At 40.0% G+C, this 18,273-nt stretch overlaps 1 protein-coding gene across 1 annotated transcript; it reads left to right on the top strand.

The window, feature by feature from the left end:
* The first annotated feature begins 16,229 nt into the window (after positions 1 to 16,229).
* Positions 16,230 to 16,880, top strand: LOC125595465 (synapsin-1-like). Its single transcript, XM_048771245.1, has one exon. The coding sequence runs from the start codon at positions 16,230 to 16,232 to the stop codon at positions 16,878 to 16,880; it is 651 nt and encodes a 216-aa protein (XP_048627202.1).
* The last annotated feature ends 1,393 nt before the right edge of the window (positions 16,881 to 18,273 follow it).

Raw genomic sequence — 18,273 nt, 5'->3', positions numbered from 1 at the left:
TGTATTTGGATACATAAAGTAGTGGAGAATCACCAGGAAGTGGAATAAATCTCATAGGAATTAGGATGAAGAAGTTATCCCACTTTCAAATCAGGTGATCCCAGTTTTCCTGTTTGGGAATATGACAACTTCCTCGTCATTCTAATCAAACCAGGATGAATCGCGATGTAAGAAGCTGTATTTGGATACATAAAGTAGTGGAGAATCACCAGGAAGTGGAATAAATCTCATAGGAATTAGGATGAAGAAGTTATCCCACTTTCAAATCAGGTGATCCCAGTTTTCCTGTTTGGGAATATGACAACTTCCTCGTCATTCTAATCAAACCAGGATGAATCGCGATGTAAGAAGCTGTATTTGGATACATAAAGTAGTGGAGAATCACCAGGAAGTGGAATAAATCTCATAGGAATTAGGATGAAGAAGTTATCCCACTTTCAAATCAGGTGATCCCAGTTTTCCTGTTTGGGAATATGACAACTTCCTCGTCATTCTGATCAAACCAGGATGAATCGCGATGTAAGAAGCTGTATTTGGATACATAAAGTAGTGGAGAATCACCAGGAAGTGGAATAAATCTCATAGGAATTAGGATGAAGAAGTTATCCCACTTTCAAATCAGGTGATCCCAGTTTTCCTGTTTGGGAATATGACAACTTCCTCGTCATTCTAATCAAACCAGGATGAATCGCGATGTAAGAAGCTGTATTTGGATACATAAAGTAGTGGAGAATCACCAGGAAGTGGAATAAATCTCATAGGAATTAGGATGAAGAAGTTATCCCACTTTCAAATCAGGTGATCCCAGTTTTCCTGTTTGGGAATATGACAACTTCCTCGTTATTTTAATCAAACCAGGATGAATCGCGATGTAAGAAGCTGTATTTGGATACATAAAGTAGTGGAGAATCACCAGGAAGTGGAATAATCTCATAGGAATTAGGATGAAGAAGTTATCCCACTTTCAAATCAGGTGATCCCAGTTTTCCTGTTTGGGAATATGACAACTTCCTCGTCATTCTAATCAAACCAGGATGAATCGCGATGTAAGAAGCTGTATTTGGATACAAAAGTAGTGGAGAATCACCAGGAAGTGGAATAATTCTCATAGGAATTAGGATGAAGAAGTTATCCCACTTTCAAATCAGGTGATCCCAGTTTTCCTGTTTGGGAATATGACAACTTCCTCGTCATTCTAATCAAACCAGGATGAATCGCGATGTAAGAAGCTGTATTTGGATACATAAAGTAGTGGAGAATCACCAGGAAGTGGAATAAATCTCATAGGAATTAGGATGAAGAAGTTATCCCACTTTCAAATCAGGTGATCCCAGTTTTCCTGTTTGGGAATATGACAACTTCCTCGTCATTCTAATCAAACCAGGATGAATCGCGATGTAAGAAGCTGTATTTGGATACATAAAGTAGTGGAGAATCACCAGGAAGTGGAATAAATCTCATAGGAATTAGGATGAAGAAGTTATCCCACTTTCAAATCAGGTGATCCCAGTTTTCCTGTTTGGGAATATGACAACTTCCTCGTCATTCTAATCAAACCAGGATGAATCGCGATGTAAGAAGCTGTATTTGGATACATAAAGTAGTGGAGAATCACCAGGAAGTGGAATAAATCTCATAGGAATTAGGATGAAGAAGTTATCCCACTTTCAAATCAGGTGATCCCAGTTTTCCTGTTTGGGAATATGACAACTTCCTCGTCATTCTAATCAAACCAGGATGAATCGCGATGTAAGAAGCTGTATTTGGATACATAAAGTAGTGGAGAATCACCAGGAAGTGGAATAAATCTCATAGGAATTAGGATGAAGAAGTTATCCCACTTTCAAATCAGGTGATCCCAGTTTTCCTGTTTGGGAATATGACAACTTCCTCGTCATTCTAATCAAACCAGGATGAATCGCGATGTAAGAAGCTGTATTTGGATACATAAAGTAGTGGAGAATCACCAGGAAGTGGAATAAATCTCATAGGAATTAGGATGAAGAAGTTATCCCACTTTCAAATCAGGTGATCCCAGTTTTCCTGTTTGGGAATATGACAACTTCCTCGTCATTCTAATCAAACCAGGATGAATCGCGATGTAAGAAGCTGTATTTGGATACATAAAGTAGTGGAGAATCACCAGGAAGTGGAATAAATCTCATAGGAATTAGGATGAAGAAGTTATCCCACTTTCAAATCAGGTGATCCCAGTTTTCCTGTTTGGGAATATGACAACTTCCTCGTCATTCTAATCAAACCAGGATGAATCGCGATGTAAGAAGCTGTATTTGGATACATAAAGTAGTGGAGAATCACCAGGAAGTGGAATAAATCTCATAGGAATTAGGATGAAGAAGTTATCCCACTTTCAAATCAGGTGATCCCAGTTTTCCTGTTTGGGAATATGACAACTTCCTCGTCATTCTAATCAAACCAGGATGAATCGCGATGTAAGAAGCTGTATTTGGATACATAAAGTAGTGGAGAATCACCAGGAAGTGGAATAAATCTCATAGGAATTAGGATGAAGAAGTTATCCCACTTTCAAATCAGGTGATCCCAGTTTTCCTGTTTGGGAATATGACAACTTCCTCGTCATTCTAATCAAACCAGGATGAATCGCGATGTAAGAAGCTGTATTTGGATACATAAAGTAGTGGAGAATCACCAGGAAGTGGAATAAATCTCATAGGAATTAGGATGAAGAAGTTATCCCACTTTCAAATCAGGTGATCCCAGTTTTCCTGTTTGGGAATATGACAACTTCCTCGTCATTCTAATCAAACCAGGATGAATCGCGATGTAAGAAGCTGTATTTGGATACATAAAGTAGTGGAGAATCACCAGGAAGTGGAATAAATCTCATAGGAATTAGGATGAAGAAGTTATCCCACTTTCAAATCAGGTGATCCCAGTTTTCCTGTTTGGGAATATGACAACTTCCTCGTCATTCTAATCAAACCAGGATGAATCGCGATGTAAGAAGCTGTATTTGGATACAAAAAGTAGTGGAGAATCACCAGGAAGTGGAATAAATCTCATAGGAATTAGGATGAAGAAGTTATCCCACTTTCAAATCAGGTGATCCCAGTTTTCCTGTTTGGGAATATGACAACTTCCTCGTCATTCTAATCAAACCAGGATGAATCGCGATGTAAGAAGCTGTATTTGGATACATAAAGTAGTGGAGAATCACCAGGAAGTGGAATAAATCTCATAGGAATTAGGATGAAGAAGTTATCCCACTTTCAAATCAGGTGATCCCAGTTTTCCTGTTTGGGAATATGACAACTTCCTCGTCATTCTAATCAAACCAGGATGAATCGCGATGTAAGAAGCTGTATTTGGATACATAAAGTAGTGGAGAATCACCAGGAAGTGGAATAAATCTCATAGGAATTAGGATGAAGAAGTTATCCCACTTTCAAATCAGGTGATCCCAGTTTTCCTGTTTGGGAATATGACAACTTCCTCGTCATTCTAATCAAACCAGGATGAATCGCGATGTAAGAAGCTGTATTTGGATACATAAAGTAGTGGAGAATCACCAGGAAGTGGAATAAATCTCATAGGAATTAGGATGAAGAAGTTATCCCACTTTCAAATCAGGTGATCCCAGTTTTCCTGTTTGGGAATATGACAACTTCCTCGTCATTCTAATCAAACCAGGATGAATCGCGATGTAAGAAGCTGTATTTGGATACATAAAGTAGTGGAGAATCACCAGGAAGTGGAATAAATCTCATAGGAATTAGGATGAAGAAGTTATCCCACTTTCAAATCAGGTGATCCCAGTTTTCCTGTTTGGGAATATGACAACTTCCTCGTCATTCTAATCAAACCAGGATGAATCGCGATGTAAGAAGCTGTATTTGGATACATAAAGTAGTGGAGAATCACCAGGAAGTGGAATAAATCTCATAGGAATTAGGATGAAGAAGTTATCCCACTTTCAAATCAGGTGATCCCAGTTTTCCTGTTTGGGAATATGACAACTTCCTCGTCATTCTAATCAAACCAGGATGAATCGCGATGTAAGAAGCTGTATTTGGATACATAAAGTAGTGGAGAATCACCAGGAAGTGGAATAAATCTCATAGGAATTAGGATGAAGAAGTTATCCCACTTTCAAATCAGGTGATCCCAGTTTTCCTGTTTGGGAATATGACAACTTCCTCGTCATTCTAATCAAACCAGGATGAATCGCGATGTAAGAAGCTGTATTTGGATACATAAAGTAGTGGAGAATCACCAGGAAGTGGAATAAATCTCATAGGAATTAGGATGAAGAAGTTATCCCACTTTCAAATCAGGTGATCCCAGTTTTCCTGTTTGGGAATATGACAACTTCCTCGTCATTCTAATCAAACCAGGATGAATCGCGATGTAAGAAGCTGTATTTGGATACATAAAGTAGTGGAGAATCACCAGGAAGTGGAATAAATCTCATAGGAATTAGGATGAAGAAGTTATCCCACTTTCAAATCAGGTGATCCCAGTTTTCCTGTTTGGGAATATGACAACTTCCTCGTCATTCTAATCAAACCAGGATGAATCGCGATGTAAGAAGCTGTATTTGGATACATAAAGTAGTGGAGAATCACCAGGAAGTGGAATAAATCTCATAGGAATTAGGATGAAGAAGTTATCCCACTTTCAAATCAGGTGATCCCAGTTTTCCTGTTTGGGAATATGACAACTTCCTCGTCATTCTAATCAAACCAGGATGAATCGCGATGTAAGAAGCTGTATTTGGATACAAAAGTAGTGGAGAATCACCAGGAAGTGGAATAATTCTCATAGGAATTAGGATGAAGAAGTTATCCCACTTTCAAATCAGGTGATCCCAGTTTTCCTGTTTGGGAATATGACAACTTCCTCGTCATTCTAATCAAACCAGGATGAATCGCGATGTAAGAAGCTGTATTTGGATACATAAAGTAGTGGAGAATCACCAGGAAGTGGAATAAATCTCATAGGAATTAGGATGAAGAAGTTATCCCACTTTCAAATCAGGTGATCCCAGTTTTCCTGTTTGGGAATATGACAACTTCCTCGTCATTCTAATCAAACCAGGATGAATCGCGATGTAAGAAGCTGTATTTGGATACATAAAGTAGTGGAGAATCACCAGGAAGTGGAATAAATCTCATAGGAATTAGGATGAAGAAGTTATCCCACTTTCAAATCAGGTGATCCCAGTTTTCCTGTTTGGGAATATGACAACTTCCTCGTCATTCTAATCAAACCAGGATGAATCGCGATGTAAGAAGCTGTATTTGGATACATAAAGTAGTGGAGAATCACCAGGAAGTGGAATAAATCTCATAGGAATTAGGATGAAGAAGTTATCCCACTTTCAAATCAGGTGATCCCAGTTTTCCTGTTTGGGAATATGACAACTTCCTCGTCATTCTAATCAAACCAGGATGAATCGCGATGTAAGAAGCTGTATTTGGATACATAAAGTAGTGGAGAATCACCAGGAAGTGGAATAAATCTCATAGGAATTAGGATGAAGAAGTTATCCCACTTTCAAATCAGGTGATCCCAGTTTTCCTGTTTGGGAATATGACAACTTCCTCGTCATTCTAATCAAACCAGGATGAATCGCGATGTAAGAAGCTGTATTTGGATACATAAAGTAGTGGAGAATCACCAGGAAGTGGAATAAATCTCATAGGAATTAGGATGAAGAAGTTATCCCACTTTCAAATCAGGTGATCCCAGTTTTCCTGTTTGGGAATATGACAACTTCCTCGTCATTCTAATCAAACCAGGATGAATCGCGATGTAAGAAGCTGTATTTGGATACATAAAGTAGTGGAGAATCACCAGGAAGTGGAATAAATCTCATAGGAATTAGGATGAAGAAGTTATCCCACTTTCAAATCAGGTGATCCCAGTTTTCCTGTTTGGGAATATGACAACTTCCTCGTCATTCTAATCAAACCAGGATGAATCGCGATGTAAGAAGCTGTATTTGGATACATAAAGTAGTGGAGAATCACCAGGAAGTGGAATAAATCTCATAGGAATTAGGATGAAGAAGTTATCCCACTTTCAAATCAGGTGATCCCAGTTTTCCTGTTTGGGAATATGACAACTTCCTCGTCATTCTAATCAAACCAGGATGAATCGCGATGTAAGAAGCTGTATTTGGATACATAAAGTAGTGGAGAATCACCAGGAAGTGGAATAAATCTCATAGGAATTAGGATGAAGAAGTTATCCCACTTTCAAATCAGGTGATCCCAGTTTTCCTGTTTGGGAATATGACAACTTCCTCGTCATTCTAATCAAACCAGGATGAATCGCGATGTAAGAAGCTGTATTTGGATACATAAAGTAGTGGAGAATCACCAGGAAGTGGAATAAATCTCATAGGAATTAGGATGAAGAAGTTATCCCACTTTCAAATCAGGTGATCCCAGTTTTCCTGTTTGGGAATATGACAACTTCCTCGTCATTCTAATCAAACCAGGATGAATCGCGATGTAAGAAGCTGTATTTGGATACATAAAGTAGTGGAGAATCACCAGGAAGTGGAATAAATCTCATAGGAATTAGGATGAAGAAGTTATCCCACTTTCAAATCAGGTGATCCCAGTTTTCCTGTTTGGGAATATGACAACTTCCTCGTCATTCTAATCAAACCAGGATGAATCGCGATGTAAGAAGCTGTATTTGGATACATAAAAGTGGAGAATCACCAGGAAGTGGAATAAATCTCATAGGAATTAGGATGAAGAAGTTATCCCACTTTCAAATCAGGTGATCCCAGTTTTCCTGTTTGGGAATATGACAACTTCCTCGTCATTCTAATCAAACCAGGATGAATCGCGATGTAAGAAGCTGTATTTGGATACATAAAGTAGTGGAGAATCACCAGGAAGTGGAATAAATCTCATAGGAATTAGGATGAAGAAGTTATCCCACTTTCAAATCAGGTGATCCCAGTTTTCCTGTTTGGGAATATGACAACTTCCTCGTCATTCTAATCAAACCAGGATGAATCGCGATGTAAGAAGCTGTATTTGGATACATAAAGTAGTGGAGAATCACCAGGAAGTGGAATAAATCTCATAGGAATTAGGATGAAGAAGTTATCCCACTTTCAAATCAGGTGATCCCAGTTTTCCTGTTTGGGAATATGACAACTTCCTCGTCATTCTAATCAAACCAGGATGAATCGCGATGTAAGAAGCTGTATTTGGATACATAAAGTAGTGGAGAATCACCAGGAAGTGGAATAAATCTCATAGGAATTAGGATGAAGAAGTTATCCCACTTTCAAATCAGGTGATCCCAGTTTTCCTGTTTGGGAATATGACAACTTCCTCGTCATTCTAATCAAACCAGGATGAATCGCGATGTAAGAAGCTGTATTTGGATACAAAAAGTAGTGGAGAATCACCAGGAAGTGGAATAATTCTCATAGGAATTAGGATGAAGAAGTTATCCCACTTTCAAATCAGGTGATCCCAGTTTTCCTGTTTGGGAATATGACAACTTCCTCGTCATTCTAATCAAACCAGGATGAATCGCGATGTAAGAAGCTGTATTTGGATACATAAAGTAGTGGAGAATCACCAGGAAGTGGAATAAATCTCATAGGAATTAGGATGAAGAAGTTATCCCACTTTCAAATCAGGTGATCCCAGTTTTCCTGTTTGGGAATATGACAACTTCCTCGTCATTCTAATCAAACCAGGATGAATCGCGATGTAAGAAGCTGTATTTGGATACATAAAGAAGTGGAGAATCACCAGGAAGTGGAATAAATCTCATAGGAATTAGGATGAAGAAGTTATCCCACTTTCAAATCAGGTGATCCCAGTTTTCCTGTTTGGGAATATGACAACTTCCTCGTCATTCTAATCAAACCAGGATGAATCGCGATGTAAGAAGCTGTATTTGGATACAAAAAGTAGTGGAGAATCACCAGGAAGTGGAATAATTCTCATAGGAATTAGGATGAAGAAGTTATCCCACTTTCAAATCAGGTGATCCCAGTTTTCCTGTTTGGGAATATGACAACTTCCTCGTCATTCTAATCAAACCAGGATGAATCGCGATGTAAGAAGCTGTATTTGGATACATAAAGTAGTGGAGAATCACCAGGAAGTGGAATAAATCTCATAGGAATTAGGATGAAGAAGTTATCCCACTTTCAAATCAGGTGATCCCAGTTTTCCTGTTTGGGAATATGACAACTTCCTCGTCATTCTAATCAAACCAGGATGAATCGCGATGTAAGAAGCTGTATTTGGATACATAAAGTAGTGGAGAATCACCAGGAAGTGGAATAAATCTCATAGGAATTAGGATGAAGAAGTTATCCCACTTTCAAATCAGGTGATCCCAGTTTTCCTGTTTGGGAATATGACAACTTCCTCGTCATTCTAATCAAACCAGGATGAATCGCGATGTAAGAAGCTGTATTTGGATACATAAAGTAGTGGAGAATCACCAGGAAGTGGAATAAATCTCATAGGAATTAGGATGAAGAAGTTATCCCACTTTCAAATCAGGTGATCCCAGTTTTCCTGTTTGGGAATATGACAACTTCCTCGTCATTCTAATCAAACCAGGATGAATCGCGATGTAAGAAGCTGTATTTGGATACATAAAGTAGTGGAGAATCACCAGGAAGTGGAATAAATCTCATAGGAATTAGGATGAAGAAGTTATCCCACTTTCAAATCAGGTGATCCCAGTTTTCCTGTTTGGGAATATGACAACTTCCTCGTCATTCTAATCAAACCAGGATGAATCGCGATGTAAGAAGCTGTATTTGGATACAAAAAGTAGTGGAGAATCACCAGGAAGTGGAATAATTCTCATAGGAATTAGGATGAAGAAGTTATCCCACTTTCAAATCAGGTGATCCCAGTTTTCCTGTTTGGGAATATGACAACTTCCTCGTCATTCTAATCAAACCAGGATGAATCGCGATGTAAGAAGCTGTATTTGGATACATAAAGTAGTGGAGAATCACCAGGAAGTGGAATAAATCTCATAGGAATTAGGATGAAGAAGTTATCCCACTTTCAAATCAGGTGATCCCAGTTTTCCTGTTTGGGAATATGACAACTTCCTCGTCATTCTAATCAAACCAGGATGAATCGCGATGTAAGAAGCTGTATTTGGATACAAAAGTAGTGGAGAATCACCAGGAAGTGGAATAATTCTCATAGGAATTAGGATGAAGAAGTTATCCCACTTTCAAATCAGGTGATCCCAGTTTTCCTGTTTGGGAATATGACAACTTCCTCGTCATTCTAATCAAACCAGGATGAATCGCGATGTAAGAAGCTGTATTTGGATACAAAAAGTAGTGGAGAATCACCAGGAAGTGGAATAATTCTCATAGGAATTAGGATGAAGAAGTTATCCCACTTTCAAATCAGGTGATCCCAGTTTTCCTGTTTGGGAATATGACAACTTCCTCGTCATTCTAATCAAACCAGGATGAATCGCGATGTAAGAAGCTGTATTTGGATACATAAAGAAGTGGAGAATCACCAGGAAGTGGAATAAATCTCATAGGAATTAGGATGAAGAAGTTATCCCACTTTCAAATCAGGTGATCCCAGTTTTCCTGTTTGGGAATATGACAACTTCCTCGTCATTCTAATCAAACCAGGATGAATCGCGATGTAAGAAGCTGTATTTGGATACATAAAGTAGTGGAGAATCACCAGGAAGTGGAATAAATCTCATAGGAATTAGGATGAAGAAGTTATCCCACTTTCAAATCAGGTGATCCCAGTTTTCCTGTTTGGGAATATGACAACTTCCTCGTCATTCTAATCAAACCAGGATGAATCGCGATGTAAGAAGCTGTATTTGGATACATAAAGTAGTGGAGAATCACCAGGAAGTGGAATAATTCTCATAGGAATTAGGATGAAGAAGTTATCCCACTTTCAAATCAGGTGATCCCAGTTTTCCTGTTTGGGAATATGACAACTTCCTCGTCATTCTAATCAAACCAGGATGAATCGCGATGTAAGAAGCTGTATTTGTTATACAAAAAGTAGTGGAGAATCACCAGGAAGTGGAATAATTCTCATAGGAATTAGGATGAAGAAGTTATCCCACTTTCAAATCAGGTGATCCCAGTTTTCCTGTTTGGGAATATGACAACTTCCTCGTCATTCTAATCAAACCAGGATGAATCGCGATGTAAGAAGCTGTATTTGGATACATAAAGAGTGGAGAATCACCAGGAAGTGGAATAAATCTCATAGGAATTAGGATGAAGAAGTTATCCCACTTTCAAATCAGGTGATCCCAGTTTTCCTGTTTGGGAATATGACAACTTCCTCGTCATTCTAATCAAATCAGGATGAATCGCGATGTAAGAAGCTGTATTTGTATACAAAAGTAGTGGAGAATCACCAGGAAGTGGAATAATTCTCATAGGAATTAGGATGAAGAAGTTATCCCACTTTCAAATCAGGTGATCCCAGTTTTCCTGTTTGGGAATATGACAACTTCCTCGTCATTCTAATCAAACCAGGATGAATCGCGATGTAAGAATGTATTTGGATACATAAAGTAGTGGAGAATCACCAGGAAGTGGAATAAATCTCATAGGAATTAGGATGAAGAAGTTATCCCACTTTCAAATCAGGTGATCCCAGTTTTCCTGTTTGGGAATATGACAACTTCCTCGTCATTCTAATCAAATCAGGATGAATCGCGATGTAAGAAGCTGTATTTGGATACAAAAAGTAGTGGAGAATCACCAGGAAGTGGAATAATTCTCATAGGAATTAGGATGAAGAAGTTATCCCACTTTCAAATCAGGTGATCCCAGTTTTCCTGTTTGGGAATATGACAACTTCCTCGTCATTCTAATCAAACCAGGATGAATCGCGATGTAAGAAGCTGTATTTGGATACATAAAGAAGTGGAGAATCACCAGGAAGTGGAATAATCTCATAGGAATTAGGATGAAGAAGTTATCCCACTTTCAAATCAGGTGATCCCAGTTTTCCTGTTTGGGAATATGACAACTTCCTCGTCATTCTAATCAAACCAGGATGAATCGCGATGTAAGAAGCTGTATTTGGATACAAAAGTAGTGGAGAATCACCAGGAAGTGGAATAAATCTCATAGGAATTAGGATGAAGAAGTTATCCCACTTTCAAATCAGGTGATCCCAGTTTTCCTGTTTGGGAATATGACAACTTCCTCGTCATTCTAATCAAACCAGGATGAATCGCGATGTAAGAAGCTGTATTTGGATACATAAAGTAGTGGAGAATCACCAGGAAGTGGAATAAATCTCATAGGAATTAGGATGAAGAAGTTATCCCACTTTCAAATCAGGTGATCCCAGTTTTCCTGTTTGGGAATATGACAACTTCCTCGTCATTCTAATCAAACCAGGATGAATCGCGATGTAAGAAGCTGTATTTGGATACATAAAGTAGTGGAGAATCACCAGGAAGTGGAATAAATCTCATAGGAATTAGGATGAAGAAGTTATCCCACTTTCAAATCAGGTGATCCCAGTTTTCCTGTTTGGGAATATGACAACTTCCTCGTCATTCTAATCAAACCAGGATGAATCGCGATGTAAGAAGCTGTATTTGGATACATAAAGTAGTGGAGAATCACCAGGAAGTGGAATAAATCTCATAGGAATTAGGATGAAGAAGTTATCCCACTTTCAAATCAGGTGATCCCAGTTTTCCTGTTTGGGAATATGACAACTTCCTCGTCATTCTAATCAAACCAGGATGAATCGCGATGTAAGAAGCTGTATTTGGATACATAAAGTAGTGGAGAATCACCAGGAAGTGGAATAAATCTCATAGGAATTAGGATGAAGAAGTTATCCCACTTTCAAATCAGGTGATCCCAGTTTTCCTGTTTGGGAATATGACAACTTCCTCGTCATTCTAATCAAACCAGGATGAATCGCGATGTAAGAAGCTGTATTTGGATACAAAAGTAGTGGAGAATCACCAGGAAGTGGAATAATTCTCATAGGAATTAGGATGAAGAAGTTATCCCACTTTCAAATCAGGTGATCCCAGTTTTCCTGTTTGGGAATATGACAACTTCCTCGTCATTCTAATCAAACCAGGATGAATCGCGATGTAAGAAGCTGTATTTGGATACAAAAAGTAGTGGAGAATCACCAGGAAGTGGAATAAATCTCATAGGAATTAGGATGAAGAAGTTATCCCACTTTCAAATCAGGTGATCCCAGTTTTCCTGTTTGGGAATATGACAACTTCCTCGTCATTCTAATCAAACCAGGATGAATCGCGATGTAAGAAGCTGTATTTGGATACAAAAAGTAGTGGAGAATCACCAGGAAGTGGAATAATTCTCATAGGAATTAGGATGAAGAAGTTATCCCACTTTCAAATCAGGTGATCCCAGTTTTCCTGTTTGGGAATATGACAACTTCCTCGTCATTCTAATCAAACCAGGATGAATCGCGATGTAAGAAGCTGTATTTGGATACATAAAGTAGTGGAGAATCACCAGGAAGTGGAATAAATCTCATAGGAATTAGGATGAAGAAGTTATCCCACTTTCAAATCAGGTGATCCCAGTTTTCCTGTTTGGGAATATGACAACTTCCTCGTCATTCTAATCAAACCAGGATGAATCGCGATGTAAGAAGCTGTATTTGGATACAAAAGTAGTGGAGAATCACCAGGAAGTGGAATAATTCTCATAGGAATTAGGATGAAGAAGTTATCCCACTTTCAAATCAGGTGATCCCAGTTTTCCTGTTTGGGAATATGACAACTTCCTCGTCATTCTAATCAAACCAGGATGAATCGCGATGTAAGAAGCTGTATTTGGATACATAAAGTAGTGGAGAATCACCAGGAAGTGGAATAAATCTCATAGGAATTAGGATGAAGAAGTTATCCCACTTTCAAATCAGGTGATCCCAGTTTTCCTGTTTGGGAATATGACAACTTCCTCGTCATTCTGATCAAACCAGGATGAATCGCGATGTAAGAAGCTGTATTTGGATACATAAAGTAGTGGAGAATCACCAGGAAGTGGAATAAATCTCATAGGAATTAGGATGAAGAAGTTATCCCACTTTCAAATCAGGTGATCCCAGTTTTCCTGTTTGGGAATATGACAACTTCCTCGTCATTCTAATCAAACCAGGATGAATCGCGATGTAAGAAGCTGTATTTGGATACAAAAGTAGTGGAGAATCACCAGGAAGTGGAATAATTCTCATAGGAATTAGGATGAAGAAGTTATCCCACTTTCAAATCAGGTGATCCCAGTTTTCCTGTTTGGGAATATGACAACTTCCTCGTCATTCTAATCAAACCAGGATGAATCGCGATGTAAGAAGCTGTATTTGGATACAAAAAGTAGTGGAGAATCACCAGGAAGTGGAATAATTCTCATAGGAATTAGGATGAAGAAGTTATCCCACTTTCAAATCAGGTGATCCCAGTTTTCCTGTTTGGGAATATGACAACTTCCTCGTCATTCTAATCAAACCAGGATGAATCGCGATGTAAGAAGCTGTATTTGGATACATAAAGAAGTGGAGAATCACCAGGAAGTGGAATAAATCTCATAGGAATTAGGATGAAGAAGTTATCCCACTTTCAAATCAGGTGATCCCAGTTTTCCTGTTTGGGAATATGACAACTTCCTCGTCATTCTAATCAAACAGGATGAATCGCGATGTAAGAAGCTGTATTTGTATACAAAAAGTAGTGGAGAATCACCAGGAAGTGGAATAATTCTCATAGGAATTAGGATGAAGAAGTTATCCCACTTTCAAATCAGGTGATCCCAGTTTTCCTGTTTGGGAATATGACAACTTCCTCGTCATTCTAATCAAACCAGGATGAATCGCGATGTAAGAAGCTGTATTTGGATACATAAAGTAGTGGAGAATCACCAGGAAGTGGAATAAATCTCATAGGAATTAGGATGAAGAAGTTATCCCACTTTCAAATCAGGTGATCCCAGTTTTCCTGTTTGGGAATATGACAACTTCCTCGTCATTCTAATCAAACCAGGATGAATCGCGATGTAAGAAGCTGTATTTGGATACATAAAGTAGTGGAGAATCACCAGGAAGTGGAATAAATCTCATAGGAATTAGGATGAAGAAGTTATCCCACTTTCAAATCAGGTGATCCCAGTTTTCCTGTTTGGGAATATGACAACTTCCTCGTCATTCTAATCAAATCAGGATGAATCGCGATGTAAGAAGCTGTATTTGGATACAAAAAGTAGTGGAGAATCACCAGGAAGTGGAATAATTCTCATAGGAATTAGGATGAAGAAGTTATCCCACTTTCAAATCAGGTGATCCCAGTTTTCCTGTTTGGGAATATGACAACTTCCTCGTCATTCTAATCAAACCAGGATGAATCGCGATGTAAGAAGCTGTATTTGGATACAAAAAGTAGTGGAGAATCACCAGGAAGTGGAATAATTCTCATAGGAATTAGGATGAAGAAGTTATCCCACTTTCAAATCAGGTGATCCCAGTTTTCCTGTTTGGGAATATGACAACTTCCTCGTCATTCTAATCAAACCAGGATGAATCGCGATGTAAGAAGCTGTATTTGGATACATAAAGAAGTGGAGAATCACCAGGAAGTGGAATAAATCTCATAGGAATTAGGATGAAGAAGTTATCCCACTTTCAAATCAGGTGATCCCAGTTTTCCTGTTTGGGAATATGACAACTTCCTCGTCATTCTAATCAAACCAGGATGAATCGCGATGTAAGAAGCTGTATTTGGATACAAAAAGTAGTGGAGAATCACCAGGAAGTGGAATAATTCTCATAGGAATTAGGATGAAGAAGTTATCCCACTTTCAAATCAGGTGATCCCAGTTTTCCTGTTTGGGAATATGACAACTTCCTCGTCATTCTAATCAAACCAGGATGAATCGCGATGTAAGAAGCTGTATTTGGATACATAAAGTAGTGGAGAATCACCAGGAAGTGGAATAAATCTCATAGGAATTAGGATGAAGAAGTTATCCCACTTTCAAATCAGGTGATCCCAGTTTTCCTGTTTGGGAATATGACAACTTCCTCGTCATTCTAATCAAACCAGGATGAATCGCGATGTAAGAAGCTGTATTTGGATACATAAAGAAGTGGAGAATCACCAGGAAGTGGAATAAATCTCATAGGAATTAGGATGAAGAAGTTATCCCACTTTCAAATCAGGTGATCCCAGTTTTCCTGTTTGGGAATATGACAACTTCCTCGTCATTCTAATCAAATCAGGATGAATCGCGATGTAAGAAGCTGTATTTGTATACAAAAAGTAGTGGAGAATCACCAGGAAGTGGAATAATTCTCATAGGAATTAGGATGAAGAAGTTATCCCACTTTCAAATCAGGTGATCCCAGTTTTCCTGTTTGGGAATATGACAACTTCCTCGTCATTCTAATCAAACCAGGATGAATCGCGATGTAAGAAGATGTATTTGGATACATAAAGAAGTGGAGAATCACCAGGAAGTGGAATAAATCTCATAGGAATTAGGATGAAGAAGTTATCCCACTTTCAAATCAGGTGATCCCAGTTTTCCTGTTTGGGAATATGACAACTTCCTCGTCATTCTAATCAAATCAGGATGAATCGCGATGTAAGAAGCTGTATTTGTATACAAAAAGTAGTGGAGAATCACCAGGAGTGGAATAATTCTCATAGGAATTAGGATGAAGAAGTTATCCCACTTTCAAATCAGGTGATCCCAGTTTTTCTGTTTGGGAATATGACAACTTCCTCGTCATTCTAATCAAACCAGGATGAATCGCGATGTAAGAAGCTGTATTTGGATACATAAAGAAGTGGAGAATCACCAGGAAGTGGAATAAATCTCATAGGAATTAGGATGAAGAAGTTATCCCACTTTCAAATCAGGTGATCCCAGTTTTCCTGTTTGGAAATATGACAACTTCCTCGTCATTCTAATCAAATCAGGATGAATCGCGATGTAAAAAGCTGTATTTGTATACAAAAAGTAGTGGAGAATCACCAGGAATTGGTTTCCCCCATTGGGACAAGAAAGACATTCAAACATAGGCCCAACTGGAGCAGAGTATGCGCGAGAAGAAACAAGCTCGTGCAAAAGGACCTCTCCAAACCCAACAAAGGGGACTCCCTTCCAGAATAGCCAGCCAGATCTCCCCACAGAGGCTCTTAATGAGGCAAGAGAGGAGCTAAGGGAGGTTATGATCCAATACACATCATGTGCAGACCCCTCGGAGAGTGCAGCACGTAAGGAACGGCTCAGACAAGCTGAACAGAATGGCCAATTTGAAGAATCAGTGGCTCAGATGGCGCGAGCCTCTTTGGCAAATCTACCTGCGCGAAACCGAGAAGACGACCAACCAAATAGCCCTGAGAGAGTTCCTGCGCTGCTCCGTTTAGGACAGCCTCCCTCCCCCCCTCTCCAAATGGAAAACGAACGTATACCAAGTCCAACGAGGACACCAGCTCTCCTTCGAATAGGACAGCCCAGCGGGTCTCCGCAAGTAACAGCTCCACCTATGGTCCAAGATACTGGTCGGCGAAAGCCAGGAAGACCACCAGGATCAAAGAGAGTCTCCAGCAGCCCCAAGACCCTAACAGGAGCAAGCTCACGTAAACGGAAACTAAAACAGACTAAGGCTCCGCCCTGTCGACGCAAACTCCTGACACAGCCAGACCGTTCTGAGCAGGGAGCCGGGCCCTCTCGACCCCGCAAAGGGAAATCCCAGGAGCAAGACAAACAAAAATCAGCTTCCTCCAACTCTGATAATCAGCCACTGCGCAACATGATACCGACGGTCCCAAAGAGGAAGAAGGCGGATTTTTGGAATCCGTCAACTCCCGTTCCTTAAAGGTAGCAAGCTGGAACTGTCAAGGGCTGGGGAATCCCTTGACAGTCCAGAGACTACGGGAGCTCAGGAAGAGCGTAAACCCGGACATTATATTCCTCATGGAGACCAAAAACTCCAACAGTTTCGTACTGGAAAAGTTCGAGCAGCTAGGATATGAGTATAATGATCTCGTCCCCCCGTTGGGCCATGGAGCTGGCGGCCTTGCTTTGTTCTGGAAGCAAGAGATTAATTTGGAAGTACTGGATGCAAACCCGAACCTCTTTGACACTTGTATTGAACTAGAAGGCAAACCGTTTTTTGCAACTTTTGTGTATGGAGATAATGATAGATTTAAAAGAAAGCATCTGTGGACTCACCTGCTCAATCTATCGGAACTAAGAGACTCACCATGGTTCATTACCGGTGATTTTAATGACCATCTCAGCGAAAATGAAAAGGAGGGGGGTCCCCAACGGCCGGAAGGGGCGTTCTTGGATATGAGAACGTTCTTTGCCGAAGGTGACCTATTTGATCTACAACATTCCAGAGACTTCCTTTCATGGCGAGGACAGCGAGGGGATCATTTTGTCCGCTGTAGACTGGACCGAGCAGCAGCCAACACTAGCTGGGCGGAGAGATTCCCTTCAGCAAGGTGCTTATACCTAGCCTATGAGGGTTCCGACCACAAGCCTCTCATCTCAGTCTTCGAACCAGGGAAGAAGAAACGGCCTAGCATCTTTCGTTATGATCGAAGGCTGAAGGATAATGCTGAAGTAACAAGCCTGATTAGGACAGCATGGACGGAGGCCACTGGCATGCAAGTTTCTGAGCGTATAAAACTGATACGCGGCATTATTTCTCGATGGAACAAGGAACATCAAGCCAACAGTCGGGTCCTCATAGACCAAAAGCGACACGAGCTAGAAGAAGCTCAGTCCAGTACAACAAACGACATCGAACTCATCCACCGGGTCACTGAGGATCTAAAGAAGGCATACAGGGCAGAGGAAGCCTATTGGAGACAAAGAAGCCGTCTGCTATGGCTACGGTTAGGTGACCGCAACTCCGGATTCTTCCATGCGGCTACAAAAAACCGGAAAAGAGCCAATGCTCTCATAGTCATTGAGGACGGAAGCGGGAACCCAGTCTTTCAAGAGGGAGAGATAGCTCAGGTCATAGTAAAATACTTCGAAACCCTCTTCACTACCTTATCGGGAGAGCGCTCGGCTATTGAAGATGTTGTAGACAAAGCCTTAAAGCCGATGGTATCATCTAGCGAGAACGAGAAGCTCATCAGGATACCGACCCCAAAAGAGATAAAAACAGCTGTCTTCTCCATACATGCGGACAAAGCGCCAGGGCCGGACGGATTCTCTGCGGGGTTTTTTCACGCTCATTGGGAAGTAATTGGAGC

This window comes from Brassica napus, unplaced genomic scaffold (assembly GCF_020379485.1).
Source record: "Brassica napus cultivar Da-Ae unplaced genomic scaffold, Da-Ae ScsIHWf_1074;HRSCAF=1530, whole genome shotgun sequence".
Lineage (NCBI taxonomy): Eukaryota > Viridiplantae > Streptophyta > Magnoliopsida > Brassicales > Brassicaceae > Brassica > Brassica napus.
Note: the sequence above shows the minus strand (reverse complement) of the source record. Positions and strands in the feature narration are given on the sequence as shown.

What these genes read in the sequence shown, in the direction of transcription:
- LOC125595465 (XM_048771245.1), top strand. Translation starts at nt 16,230, where the DNA reads ATGATCCAATACACATCATGTGCAGACCCCTCGGAGAGTGCAGCACGT.